The 15,079-nt window shown below is 36.8% G+C and overlaps 1 protein-coding gene and 1 non-coding gene across 7 annotated transcripts; both read right to left on the bottom strand.

Moving 5' to 3' along the window:
* Positions 1–2,074: 2,074 nt before the first annotated feature.
* On the bottom strand, positions 2,075–4,544 carry LOC112799753 (uncharacterized). 6 transcript variants are annotated; one of them, XM_025841782.3, is made up of 6 exons: positions 4,399–4,544; positions 4,133–4,221; positions 3,971–4,050; positions 3,653–3,876; positions 3,502–3,535; positions 2,075–2,566 (listed from the first exon to the last, which is right to left on the bottom strand). In XM_025841782.3, exons 1-4 carry the CDS (start codon positions 4,469–4,471, stop codon positions 3,657–3,659), a joined length of 462 nt encoding a protein of 153 aa, XP_025697567.1. In that variant the 5' UTR covers positions 4,472–4,544; the 3' UTR covers positions 2,075–2,566; positions 3,502–3,535; positions 3,653–3,656. The 6 variants fall into 6 exon arrangements, with proteins under 6 accessions (XP_025697567.1, XP_025697569.1, XP_072092638.1 ...); XM_025841784.3 differs by having other exon boundaries at positions 3,809–3,876; positions 4,399–4,539; XM_072236537.1 differs by lacking the exon at positions 3,502–3,535 and having other exon boundaries at positions 2,075–2,587; positions 4,399–4,500.
* A 4,269-nt stretch (positions 4,545–8,813) lies between these two features.
* On the bottom strand, positions 8,814–8,917 carry LOC112804486 (small nucleolar RNA R71). The gene has a single exon (XR_003203100.1). It is a non-coding gene; the product is annotated as a small nucleolar RNA R71 (small nucleolar RNA).
* Positions 8,918–15,079: the final 6,162 nt, after the last annotated feature.

Raw genomic sequence — 15,079 nt, 5'->3', positions numbered from 1 at the left:
AACCTAGGCACTTAGGGGAAGTAAAACTATTCCAAAACAAGATTTTTGAGGGATTATAAATCCTTCGGGCAAATGTACATACTAATCATTTTTTAGTAAGAATTATTAATCATGTTAATTCTTAACGAAAATAATAATAATGATGATGTTAATTTATTTTAGAGACGTTATGTTAAAAATTGCAAAATATTTTTACTATTTTGTTAATCTTTTAGTTATGAATGTGATCCAAGTACATTGTATTTTAAGAACTAATAACAAATTAGTTTGATCAATAATTCACGTAAATTTGAATTTTTTCATTGATTTTTGAGTAAAATTACCTTATGAGCAACTAATTTCTTTTGGATAAAACGTTCCTTTTTTTTATTAGTTTAGATGATAAAATTTCCTTTATTTGTTATCACAAGTTCCTTGCTTAAATCTTGTTTATATAATTATATATAATAAACCTATTTATAAAAGATAATACTATAGATCAGTACAATTTATTATTTTTAATTAATAATTAAATAATATTTAAAAATATTAGCTAAAAATATGGTATTAAATTGCCAATACCGACCTTCTTCATCTTCTCTGATCTTTCCCGGCGGGGGATTCTATTCCAATGCCCAAATCCCCTCCTTACTCAGCGGATCTAATAGGAAAGGCTGTAATTAAGGATTGCCAATCAGCTTATTTAGGATTTCGTTTCGAGAAGCAGGTAAACGAAAAATGACCTTGTCTTACAATGGAGCTTGGGGCCTTACAGGCTGACCTTCATCTTTCTATTTTCTTGCGTGAATATGATATTAGACATATTAATCTTAAAATTTAGATTTTATATTTTCTTTATAAAAACTTTTTTAATTAGTAACATTCACATGTGTGTTAATAGGATGGGTTTAGTTAAAAAATAAACTTAAGATATATTTATAAAGATAAAAATGCAATACAATTCTCATTTTTATTATTCTTTTTTTTCTAATTTTAAAAAATAAATATTAAAAATAAAAACACAAAGGAATATGCATGATATCTAAAACTAGAGTGAAATAAATTCGATTCCTATGGATATTCTAGTGGTACGAATAATTGGTAGGTAGTGCCATAATGCATGGCAGTGGAAGCAGAAATAATGTCCTTAAATTATGGCTTATGGGTGAACCACGCATCATAATATTTTGCATTGCTTGAAGTTCAATTTTTCCAGAAGAAATCAAAAAGAAAAAAACAAAGATCCTTAAATTAATAAACGCTAATTCGCTAAATTAGACTATATATAGTTGAAATAAGAAAACAATATAATGTAACCCACGTAATTGAAGGGTTAGGTATATTGATTATTAAACAATCAAAATTAACGTTGTTTTTTTTCACATGAATATCTAACAATTCTGTTAGACACGTGAGAAACATGCACTACACAGATTGGACAGTATGGTATGGGCATTCACCTAAATACTAAGAGACACGTAAATGCACAATTTCAGTCATATCCACATGAGCATTTCTTTTATTGAAGTTATTATACAATCAATGTCTAAAAAAAATTAAAAAATAATATTAGGCGACCAAGTAATTTTTAAATTAAGTAGAACTATATTTTTCTCTTTTTTTTTTCTATCTTCATTATCATCTCCTTTTCACAACTAGAAAATTAATGAATACAGACAGATTTACAGATAGATTTAGTCTTTATTACAGACGGATTTTTGATTATCGACGAAATTACCGACGGATTTTATCCTTCTGTAAAAGTCTCGTCAAAAATTATTTACCGAAAAAAATTTTTCCATCGGAAAATTACCGACGGATTTATTTCTCCATCTATTTTCCGAAGGCGACGAACTTTCTGACGGATTTTCCACAGACGAATTTTTCGTCTGTAATTACGGACGAATTTTTTAACAGATTTTTCGTTTGTAATTACAGACGGATTTTCCGTCTGTAATTACAGGCGAATTTTCCGACAAATTTTCCGTCTGTAATTTGAACCTTGGAAAATCATCTAACACTTTGATTACAAATAGAAAATCCGTCAATAAGGTAAAATAATTTTTTTTTTATTTTTCTAATTACAAAATAATAGGAGATTACAAACAATTTTTTTTTTATTATTCAACGCAAGGCATTACAATAGGAGTTTACACTAATGCTACACAATGAAAAAATTTATAAATAGATCCTGATCAAGTTTCAACAAACAAAAAAAATACGATAATAAGGTATAATTTTTCTTGTTAGTAATGTTAGTTAGAATCAAATACAAAAGCCACCAAGGACGAATTCAATCCTGCAGCTCAAATTTGTGTTTGCTAAGTCTCCATAAAGAAATTGGCTTACAACAAACATATAAAACGAGGAGCAGATTTGGCGGTCTTTCTCGCTCTTCTCCTCCAACTGCACTCGCCTATGGCCGAATTGGGAGTGCAGTAACCATTGTCACAGATTAGTAAACTTCTATGGATTCTGAAAGTGTTGGAGAAGCGAGAACTTGCGAAGGCGACAGATCTATCCATTAAGATGGTTTTTTCTTGTTTGAGAGATGCGCCTCAACAGTTGAGTTTCCCTTTTCATCCCTCTGTAAGACAAAAATCAAAACCTTATCACAAGTAGATAAAGTAGATATAGAGATAGTAAAGTAGCAGCATCATCAAAAGCAAAATGGAAGCAACGATGTAGAATGCATTTGTCTTCTACTGCATATATCAAGAAACCAGTTAAATGAATTCAAACGAATTACATTAAATGGATTCATTTCCACCACATAGTTGGACAAGGCATTAAGGAGTCTTTGAAAATTCACTCTCATGATTATGCAATTTCTCAAGTAAAATTCTTCAAGATTTCTGAATCTTTTAAGATTTTTCAGAATGATCCTCTTAAGGTAAATTAAAGAAAGGGATAGAATACTATTGATGCTACTACATGTCTACATGTAATGTTAAGCAAAGAAAGCCATAAGTCTTTTTTGTTTCTTTCAATAGAATTTCTAGTTTTAAAATTCAGACAGGCCAATACCCAATATCTTAATATCAAAATGATAAAAGAATATTATTGACAGGAAATTATTTATACTTAGGGAAGTTAAACAATCAAAGCATCCAACAGAAATAATCCCAAATAAGGGATCTTTTTTTCTCATCCTTAAGAGGATCAACTAGTCACTATCAGTCAACAGCAGGTTTCTCTATAGTAACCATTGAAATAAGAAAGCATAGAGAAGCTTAGCTTAAATAAAACTAAAATGACCCGATGACAAAGCTTAGATTTAACAGTGGTAACCTTTTAAAAAGAGAAATTGTATTGAAGAAAGTATTTCTACTGTGAATAACAAAAGGCGAAAGAGAATGTAACACAAAAAATTACTTAAAGACCGAGAAAAGCATACAGTCAGACCCAGAACTTCCATCTGTGTCAGCATACAGAAGCAGAAAAGCATTATTGTTCGTCAAAATCCAAAACAACAGAGACACACACAAAAAGAAGATTTGAATAAGATGCGCAAGTACTCACCGTGTGGATTTGGCGAGTATGCAAAATCAAGAATCTGCAAAAAAACAAATAAAAAGGAATTTCAAAATAGAATATTAATAACGCCAAACAGGACCTTAAACTTTACCATGATATAAAAAATAAAAATTAAAAAAAAGGGTCCAAGAAAGACCTGATTATGCCCGTTTTGGGTGGTTTTCAGCGGTGGAGAGTCCCCATCGGTTGCAAATGTAAATGCAATGCCAACAATTATCATCAAACACTTGGATTTCTAATTTCTTAACTAAGAAAAATGTCCCAAAATATTTGAGTTGAGGTTTGGTTTTACCCATGAAAAAAGCTGTTCCACCCGGTTGATTCAACCTCACCCACTCATCCACAATTTCCTTCCACTTCCTGCAAATAAAATAGCTCAATCAAGTACATTGAAATTATGATAAGATTAATTCAATTTTGAAAATAAAAAGAAAAATAGTGTTTAATCAACAACCTCACAAGTAGCTTCACCTGTTTACCAAGCTCCCTAGCTCTGGCCTCTACTTCTTGGCGTTTTTCCTCTACAACTCTTAACTGTCAATATAATCAAGCAGATATGTTAAATATCATATAATTTGAGTTTAAAACTAACTTTGTTAGACCAGAAGAGCACCACCTTTTCTAATATAACTGGCAATTTTCCTTCTGCTTGTAGTCTAACTTTCACAAGATCAGTTGGATTTGCAACTGCAATTGCCACAGCACCTGTTGATAACACAAAGTAAAAAATAATTGCATTATGTATCCAAACAGAATAACATTTATTCTTCATAGTAAAAAGACAAGAATCCATATATTAGAAAACAAAAATACTTTTAGAAAACAGATTAGTTTGAATTAGAAACTAAAAAATTATGCTCGATGAGATATAAAAGTCCTTACTTGCTAATTTTAGAGAACTAAAAGTACTTATAAGATGAGATATATGAACTAAAAGTACTCTCTGCCAAACCATACTCGAAGATGCTCAAATAAATGTACGACAGGACTTGGCGGTTATGGTTAGGTGTTATGATTTATCACTTAGAAACCATTAACTAACCAATATTAATTATTTTCTTATACTAAAATTATTGATCTTTTGCAATTTTTCATGACTTATCCCCTAATTGGGACCCTCTCAGAAAATGAAAGTCATGAAACATTTGATCTTGGCTTGTTATAGCACCACTCTCAGGATGAACCGACAAAAAAGTAGTATACGTACGATTCCCGTTATTCATAGAAAAAGAAAAGATCTCTAGCTACAACATTATTGAGCTGATGCACAAATAAAATAAATATTTAGTTAAATTTATTGAAGAATTTTCCTTTAAAAAAATTTCATCCAAGTTCTTGATTTTAGTAGTTCTTGTAAAACTCTACCTTCATCAATATAATTAGTATCTCATCACCAGAACAAGTTTATATCTTAATTAAACAATTGATGATACCAGGAATAGGCACAACATCATTGCCTTGTTGGAGTACCATGCTAATGCCAACTGAGGAGTGGTGCACTCATACTTCTTTGCAAAGCTTTCTATTCTCTTATATATCCTCTTGTTCTTCTCTATGTTCTCTGCTTGGTACCAAGGATGAGCACTCTAAAATGTTAAATAAATAACTAGCAATCAAACAATCAGATCATTTTTCTTGTTGAAAAACAAAGTAGAACAAAATATGACATTCACATTTTTGAAAACAATTGACCACTAGAAATCCTTTTTTTTAAATGGATAATAGCAGAGTAACATCAATGTCAAGGCTGACTAACCTCAACAAGAAAGTGAAACAAAAAAGGACCACAAAGCAGAGAATTCAGATGACTACCTGTAATCAATAGATTCGATCCTGACTCAACCCTAAGAGTCAAGTCATCCACTAAGACATTACCAGTGGGAGTTACAACCTGAATTTTGGGAGCAGCATCAATATCAAAATAATAACAAAATCATAATGATAAGTTCAGATGTATAAATGGTTCATTAAAATCACTTGCCTTGACACCAGAGAATTCAATGTAGTTAGCTTTACTTATGAAACTTCTACTTTCTCGTCTTTGGAGTGAAGATTTCTCATTCTCCAGGCTTAGCTCCCTTGATACAGTCATTAACTCATGAATGCGATCAGCATAACCACTATAAAATATATAGTTTACTTAGAATATATAGCCTTGAACTTTGCAAGGATTTGTATATAACATATGCCTACATACCAAGAATAAAAACCGATATCAACTTCTAGAAAGGATAAATGACAGATTTAATATACCTGCGTCAATTGAGCCGCCTTACACTAATAAAAAGAGTTCCCGGTGACTGAAATAAGGAAACAATAACACTAGTATGATATCTTAGATTGCTTAGCATCTCTGCACGCCCTAAAGTTGAACTGTCAGACCTTAGATGGCCAGAAAAGAAAGGCTCAATTATCAAAATTGTTGAGTTAAGAAATTAACTAAATTAATTAATGGTGACAAACATTATTTTTGGGCAAAATAAATAATTAGTGTTAAATGTTAATAAGTATATGTTGCTAATTATTTATTTCATGTTGCAGGCCAAATTCATTTTAAGCAGCCCAAATGGTATAATAATAATTTAGCAAGGCTGATGGGTAAATAAACAAACTCAGTCCAAAAGAAACAAAGCCAAAGGATCTGATGGGCCAACCGGGTTGCTTAATGAAAATTCAATCCAAACCCGTATCCATCTCACAAAGCTTCTTTTGTAAGATTGAAGTCTTCTCCCTCTTGAAGTGCAACATTCCTCTACTTTCTGACCAAGTCAAATCAACTTCAGAAAAAGTTAGAAAGAGAGAGAGCTTCTTCACTAAACTAGAAACCAAAGAAGCAAGAAAGAGAGAGTTGAAGCTTGAAGCACAGAAGCTAAAAACAGAAATTCCAAACCAAATCAAGCTTAAGAAAGGTAATCCATCTCATCTTGCATGCATCAGATCTTCATCCCTTCTTCCCAACTGATGAGTGGATAATTTATACGCTTTTTGGCATTGTTTTTAGGTAGCTTTTAGTAAGTTCAAGCTACTTTTAGGGATGTTTTCATTAGTTTTTATGTTAAATTCACATTTCTGGACTTTACTATGATTTTGTGTGTTTTTCTATAATTTCAGGTAATTTCTGGCTGAAATTAAGGGACTTGAGCAAAACTCTGATAGGAGGCTGACAAAGGACTGCTGATGCTGTTGGAATCTGACCTCCCTGCACTCGAAATGGATTTTCTGGAGCTACAGAACTCCAAATGGCGCACTCTCAACGGCGTTGGAAAGTAGACATCCAGAGATTTCCAGAAATATATAATAGTTTATACTTTATTCGAGAATTTACGATGTAAACTGGCGCTCAACGCCAGTTCCATGTTGCTGTCTGGAGTAAAACGCCAGAAACACGTCACGACCCGGAGTTGAACGCCCAAAACACGTTACAACTTGGCGTTCAACTCCAAAAGAAGCCTCAGCTCGTGGATAGATCAAGCTCAGCCCAAACACACACCAAGTGGGCTCCGGAAGTGGATTTATGCATCAATTACTTACTCATGTAAACCCTAGTAGCTAGTCTAGTATAAATAGGATAATTTACTATTGTATTAGACATCTTTGGTCTCAGTTTTATTTTATTCTTCATCTGAGGAGACTATTGATCACGTTTTGGGGGGCTGGCCATTCGGCCATGCCTGAACCTTTCACTTATGTATTTTCAACGGTGGAGTTTCTACACACCATAGATTAAGGGTGTGGAGCTCTGCTGTACCTCAAGTTTTAATGCAATTACTACTATTTCCTATTCAATTCTCTTTTTTCCTATTCTAAGATATTCGTTGCTCTTCAACTTGGTGAATGTGATGATCCGTGACACTCATCATCATTCTCACCTATGAATGCGCGTGATTGACAACCACTTCCGTTCTACCCTAGACCGGACGCATATCTCTTGGATTCCTTAAACAGAATCTTCGTGGTATAAGCTAGATTGATGGCGGAATTCATGGAAATCCGGAAGGTCTAACCGTGTCTGTGGTATTCCGAGTAGGATTTCGGGATTGAATGACTGTGACGAGCTTCAAACTCCTGAGGGCTGGGCGTTAGTGACAGACGCAAAAGAATCAAGGGATTCTACTCCAACCTGATTGAGAACCGACATATGATTAGCCGTGCTATGACAGAGCATTTGGACCTTTTTCACTGAGAGGATGGGATGTAGCCATTGACAACGGTGATGCCCTACATACAGCTTGCCATGGAAAGGTGTAAGAAGGATTGGATGAAGCAGTAGGAAAGCAGAGATTCAGGAGGAGCACAGCATCTCCATACACCTATCTGAAATTCCCATCATGGAAATACATAAGTAACTTTATCTTTATTTTATGTTTATTTACTATTATTTGATTTTCCAAATTCCATAATTTATTTAAATCCGCCTGACTGAGATTTACAAGATGACCATAGCTTGCTTCATACCAACAATCAATGTGGGATCGACCCTTACTCACGTAAGGTTTATTACTTGGACGACCTAGTACACTTGCTGGTTAGTTGAACGGAGTTGTGACCACACATAGTAAAGAGCTATTATCTCCTTCTATCTATTTATTTATTTATTCACTAACACTTCTCTTCATCTCTCTTCATCTCACATCACCACCTCTATCCTTACCCATTCTTCTTCACTACTCTGCCCTTTTTTTTCTTCTACTAACATAAAGAAATCTCTATACTTTGACATAGAGGATTCCTCTTTCTTTTCTTGTTCTCTTCTTCTCTATATGAGCAGGAACAAGGAAAAAGACACTCTTGTTGAAGCTGATCCAGAACCTGAAAGGACTCTGAAGAGGAAACTAAGAGAAGCTAAACTACAACAATCCAGAGGCAACCTTTCTGAAATTTTCGAACAAGAGAAGGAGATGGCAGCCGAACCCAACAACAATAATGCAAGGAGAATGCTTGGTGACTTCACAAAACCAACGTCCAAATTTAATGAAAGAAGCATCTCCATTCCTGCCATTGGAGCCAACAATTTTGAGCTTAAGCCTCAACTAGTTGCTTTAATGCAACAGAACTGCAAGTTTTATGGACTTCCATTTGAAGATCCTTACCAGTTTTTAACTGAGTTCTTGCAGATTTGTGAGACTGTTAAGACAAATTGAGCAGATCCTGAAGTCTACAAGCTCATGCTTTTCCCTTTTGCTGTAAGAGACAAAGCTAGAACATGGTTGGACTCACAACCTAAAGATAGCCTGGACTCCTGGGATAAGCTGGTCACGGCCTTCTTGGATAAATTCTTTCCTCCTCAAAAGCTGAGCAAGCTTAGAGTGGATGTTCAGACCTTCAAGCAAAAAGATGGTGAATCCCTCTATGAAGCTTGGGAAAGATACAAGCAGATGACCAAAAAGTGTCCTTCTGACATGTTTTCAGAATGGACCATATTAGATACATTCTATTATGGTCTATCTGAATTTTCCAAGATGTCATTGGACCATTCTGCAGGTGGATATATTCACCTAAAGAAAACGCCTGAAGAGGCTCAAGAACTTATTGACATGGTTGCAAATAACCAATTCATGTACACTTCTGAGAGGAATTCCGTGAATAGTGGGACGCCTCAGAGGAAGGGAGTTCTTGAAATTGATACTCTGAATGCCATATTGGCTCAGAACAAAGTGACATGATCTCTCAAAGTCTGAATGGATGGCAAAATGCATCCAACAGTACTAAAGAGGCAGCTTCTGAAGAAGCTTATGATCCTGAGAACCCTGCAATGGCAGAGGTTAATTACATGGGTGACCTTATGGAAATACCTATAACTCATCATGGAGAAATCATCTAAATTTCTCATGGAAGGATCAACAAAAGCCTCAACAAGGCTTTAACAATGGTGGAAGAAATAGGCTCAGTAATAACAAGCCTTTTCCATCATCTTCTCAGCAACAGACAGAAAATTCTGAACAGAGCCCCTCTAATTTAGCAAACTTAGTCTCTGATCTGTCAAAAGCCACTTTAAGTTTCATGAGTGAAACAAGGTCCTCCATTAGAAATCTGGAGGCACAAGTGGGCCAGTTGAGTATGAAAGTCATTGAAACTCCTCCCAGTATTCTCCCAAGCAATACAGAAGAGAATCCAAAAGGAGATTGCAAGGCCATTGAAGTAATCAATATGGCCGAATGCACAAGGGAGGAGAAGGATGAAAATCCTAGTGAGAAAGACCTCCTAGGACGTCTCTCAAACAAGAAGGAGTTCCCCATTGAGGACCTAAAGGAATCTGAGGCTCATATAGAGACCATAGAGATTCCACTAAATCTCCTTCTGCCATTCATGAGCTCTGAAAACTATTCCTCCTCAGAAGAGGATGAAGATGTAACTGGAGAGCAAGTTGCTCAATATCTAGGAGCTATCATGAAGCTGAATGCCAAGTTGTTTGGTAATGAGACTTGGGAAGGTGAATCCCCCTTGCTTATTAGTGAACTAGATACATGGATTCAGAAAACTCTACCTCAAAAGAGACAAGATCCTGGTAAATTCTTAATACCCTGTACCATAGGCATCATGACCTTTAACAAAGCTCTGTGTGACCTGGGGTCAGGCATAAATCTTATGCCACTCTCTGTAATGGAGAAACTGGGGATCATTGAGGTACAACCTGCCTTATTCTCACTTCAATTGGCAGACAAGTAAGTAAGACAAGATTATGGATTAGTAGAGGACGTGTTAGTAAAGGTTGAAGGCCTTTACATCCCTGCTGATTTCATAATCTTAGACACTAGGAAGGAAGAAGATGAATGCATCATCCTTGGAAGACCCTTCCTAGCCACAGTAGAAGCTGTGATTGATGTTAGCAGAGGAGAATTAGTCCTTCAATTGAATGGGGACTACCTTGTGTTTAAAGCTCAAGGACTTTCCTCTGCAACCATGGAGAGGAAGCATGAAAAGCTTCTCTCAATACAGAGTCAAAAAGAGCCCCCACAGTCAAACTCTAAGTTTGGTGTTGGAAGGCCACAACCAAACTCTAAGTTTGGTGTTGAGAAGCCCCCTCATTCAAACTCTAAGTTTGGTGTTGGGAGGCCCTCATCATGCTCTAAATATCTGTGAGGCTCCATGAGAACCCACTGTCAAGCTAATGACACTAAAGAAGCGCTTGTGGGGAGGCAACCAATTTTTATATATCTAATTTTAATTTTATTTTATTGTTATTTTGTGTTTTATTAGGTTCATGATCATGTGGAGTCACGAAAAAAATACTAAAATTAAAAACAGAATCAAAAATAGCAGAAGAAAAATCACACCCTGGAGGAAGGACTTACTAGCGTTTAAACGCCAGTAAGGTGCATCTGGCTGGCGTTCAACGCCAGAACAGAGCATGTTTCTGGCGCTGAACGCCAGAAACAAGCAACATCCTGGCGTTTGAACGCCAGGAATATGCCTTGAGGAAAGCTGGCGCTGAATTCTAGTAACAAGCATGGAACTGGCGTTCAACGCCAGAAACATGCTACACATGGGCGTTGAACGCCCAGAGTGTGCATCACTTCAGTGTTTAAACGTCAGAATGGTGTGCAAAGGCATTTTACATGCCTAATTGGTGCAGGGATGTAAATTCTTGACACCTCAGGATCTGTGGATCCCACAGGATCATCTCAGGATCTGTGGACCCCACAGGATCCCCACCTAACATATTCTCCCCTCTTCTCAACATTCATCCTCTCTTCCCAATTACCCCCTTCACCACTCACATCCATCCACTCTTCCCTATAAACCCCACCCACTTTCAAAATTCAAAAATCTTTCCCACCCAAACCCACCCTAAATGACCGAAACTACACCCACTCCCCTCCCTATATATACCCTTCCATTCTACTTCATTTTCACACAACACAAACCCCCTCTTCTACACATTGACCGAAACACCTTCCCTCGCTCTCCTCCATATTTTCTTCTTCTTCTTCTCTTCTTTCTTCTCTTGCTCGAGGGCGAGCAATATTTTAAGTTTAATGTGGTCAAAGCATAATCTTTTTGTTTTTCCATTACCATCAATGGCACCTAAGGCCGGAGAATCCTCTAGAAAAGGAAAAGGGAAGACAAAAGCTTCCACCTTCGAGTCATGGGAGATGGAAAGATTCATCTCCAAAAGCCATCAAGACCACTTCTATGATGTTGTGGCAAAGAAGAAGGTGATCCCTGAGGTCCCTTTCAAACTCAAGAAAAATGAGTATCCGGAGATCCGACATGAAATCCGAAGAAGAGGTTGGGAAGTCCTAACCAACCCCATGCAACAAGTCGGAATCTTAATGGTTCAAGAGTTCTATGCCAATGCATGGATCACTAGGAATCATGATCAAAGTGTGAATCTGAGTCCAAAGAATTATCTCACAATGGTTCGGGGGAAATATTTAGATTTTAGTCCGGAAAATGTGAGGTTGGCATTCCACTTGCCCATGATGCAAGGAGATGAACGCCCCTACACTAGAAGGGTCAACTTTAATCAAAGGTTGGACCAAGTCCTTATGGACATATGTGTGGAAGGAGCTCAATGGAAAAGAGACTCCAAAGGCAAGCCGGTTCAACTAAGAAGACTGGACCTCAAGCCTGTGGCTAGAGGGTGGTTAGAGTTCATTCAACGCTCCATCATCCCCACTAGCAACCGATCTGAAGTTACTGTGGATTGGGCCATCATGATTCATAGCATCATGATTGGAGAGGAAGTAGAAGTTCATGAAGTCATCTCCCATGAATTCTACAAAATAGCCGAAAAGTCCTCCACCATGGCAAGGCTAGCTTTTCCTCATCTTATTTGCCATCTATGTTACTCAGCTGGAGTTATCATAGAAGGAGACATCCTCATTGAAGAGGATAAGCCCATCACCAAGAAGAGGATGGAGCAAGCAAGAGAGACCCTCCACGGATCTCAAGAGATGCATGAGGAAGCTCATCATCAAGAAATCCCTGAGATGCCTCAAGGGATGCACTTTCCTCCCAACAACTATTGGGAACAACTCAACACTTCCCTAGAAGATTTGAGCTACAATGTGGAACAATTAAGGGTGGAACATCATGAGCACTCCATCATTCTTCATGAAATAAGAGAAGATCAAAGAGCAATGAGGGAGGAGCAACAAAGGCAAGGAAGGGACATAGAAGAGCTTCAGGACATTGTTGGTCCTTTAAGAAGAAGACGCCACTAAGGTGGATTCATTCCTTGTTCTTACTTTTCTACTGTTCGGTTTTTATATTATATGTTTATCTATGTTTTGTGTCTCTACTTCATGATCATTAGTGTTTAGTAACTATGTCTTAAAGTTATGAATAATTCCATTAATCCTTCACCTCTCTTAAATGAAAAATGTTTTTAATTCAAAAGAACAAAGAAGTACATGAATTCCGAATTTATCCTTGAATTTAGTTTAATTATATTGATGTGGTGACAATACTTTTTGTTTTCTGAATGAATGCTTAAACAGTGCATATTTTTGATCTTGTTGTTTATGAATGTTAAAACTATTGGCTCTTGAAAGAATGATGAACAAAGAGAAATGTTATTGATAATCTGAAAAATCATGAAATTGATTCTTGAAGCAAGAAAAATCAGTGAAAAACAAAAGCTTGCAAAAAAAATAGAAAGAAAAAGAAAAAGCAAGCAGAAAAAGCCAATAGCCCTTAAAACCAAAAGGCAAGGGTAAAAAGGATCCAAGGCTTTGAGCATCAATGGATAGGGGGGCCTAAGGAAATAAAATCCAGGCCTAAGCAGCTAAACCAAGCTGTCCCTAACCATGTGCTTGTGTCATGAAGGCCCAAGTGAAAAACTTGAGACCGAGTGGTTAAAGTCGTGATCCAAAGCAAAAGAGTGTGCTTAAGAGCCCTAGACACCTCTAACTGAGGACTCTAGCAAAGCTGAGTCACAATCTGAAAAGGTTCACCCAGTCATGTGTCTGTGGCATTTATGTATCCGGTGGTAATACTGGAAAACAAAGTGCTTAGGGCCACGACCAAGACTCATAAGTAGCTGTGTTCAAGGATCAACATACTTAACTAGGAGAATCAATAACACCATCCAAAATTCTAAGTTCCTAGAGAAGCTAATCATTCTGAACTTCAAAAGAAAAAGTGAGATGCCAAAATTGTTCAGAAGCAAAAAGCTACAAGTCCCGCTCATCTAATTAGAATTAATATTCATTCATATTTTGAAATTTATAGTATATTCTCTTCTTTTTATCCTATTTGATTTTTAGTTGCTTGGGGACAAGCAACAATTTAAGTTTGGTGTTGTGATGAGCGGATAATTTATACGCTTTTTGGCATTGTTTTTAGGTAGTTTTTAGTAAGTTCAAGCTACTTTTAGGGATGTTTTCATTAGTTTTTATGTTAAATTCACATTTCTGGACTTTACTATGAGTTTGTGTGTTTTTCTGTGATTTCAGGTAATTTCTGGCTGAAATTAAGGGACTTGAGCAAAACTCTGATAGGAGGCTGACAAAGGACTGCTGATGCTGTTGGAATCTGACCTCCCTGCACTCGAAATGGATTTTCTGGAGCTACAGAACTCCAAATGGCACGCTCTCAATGGAGTTGGAAAGTAGACATCCAGAGATTTCCAAAAATATATAATAGTCCATACTTTATTCGGGAATTAACGACGTAAACTGGCGCTCAACGCCAGTTCCATGTTGCTGTCTGGAGTAGAACGCCAGAAACACGTCACGACCCGGAGTTGAACGCCCAAAACACGTTACAACTTGGCGTTCAACTCCAAAAGAAGCCTCGGCTCGTGGATAGATCAAGCTCAGCCCAAACACACACCAAGTGGGCCCCGGAAGTGGATTTATGCATCAATTACTTACTCATGTAAACCCTAGTAGCTAGTCTAGTATAAATAGGATAATTTACTATTGTATTAGACATCTTTGGTCTCAGTTTTATTTTATTCTTCATCTGAGGAGACTATTGATCACGTTTTGGGGGGCTGGCCATTCGGCCATGCCTGAACCTTTCACTTATGTATTTTCAACGGTGGAGTTTCTACACACCATAGATTAAGGGTGTGGAGCTCTGCTGTACCTCAAGTTTTAATGCAATTATTACTATTTCCTATTCAATTCTCTTTATTCCTATTCTAAGATATTCGTTGCTCTTCAACTTGATGAATGTGATGATCCATGACACTCATCATCATTCTCACCTATGAATGCGCGTGATTGACAACCACTTCCGTTCTACCCTAGACCGGGCGCATATCTATTGGATTCCTTAAACATAATCTTCGTGGTATAAGCTAGATTGATGGCGGCATTCATGGGAATCCGGAAGGTCTAACCTTGTCTGTGGTATTCTGAGTAGGATTCCGGGATTGAATGATTGTGACGAGCTTCAAACTCCTGAAGGCTGGGCATTAGTAACAGACGCAAAAGAATCAAGGGATTCTACTCCAACCTGATTGAAAACCGACAGATGATTAGCCGTGCTGTGACAGAGCATTTGGACCTTTTTCACTGAGAGGATGGGATGTAGCCATTGACAACGGTGATGCCCTACATACAGCTTGCCATGGAAAGGTGTAAGAAGGATTGGATGAAGCAGTAGGAAA

The sequence above is a fragment of the Arachis hypogaea genome, chromosome 5, assembly GCF_003086295.3.
Source record: "Arachis hypogaea cultivar Tifrunner chromosome 5, arahy.Tifrunner.gnm2.J5K5, whole genome shotgun sequence".
NCBI lineage: Eukaryota > Viridiplantae > Streptophyta > Magnoliopsida > Fabales > Fabaceae > Arachis > Arachis hypogaea.
The sequence above is the reverse complement of the archived record's forward strand: the minus strand, read 5'-3'. Positions and strand labels throughout refer to the sequence as shown.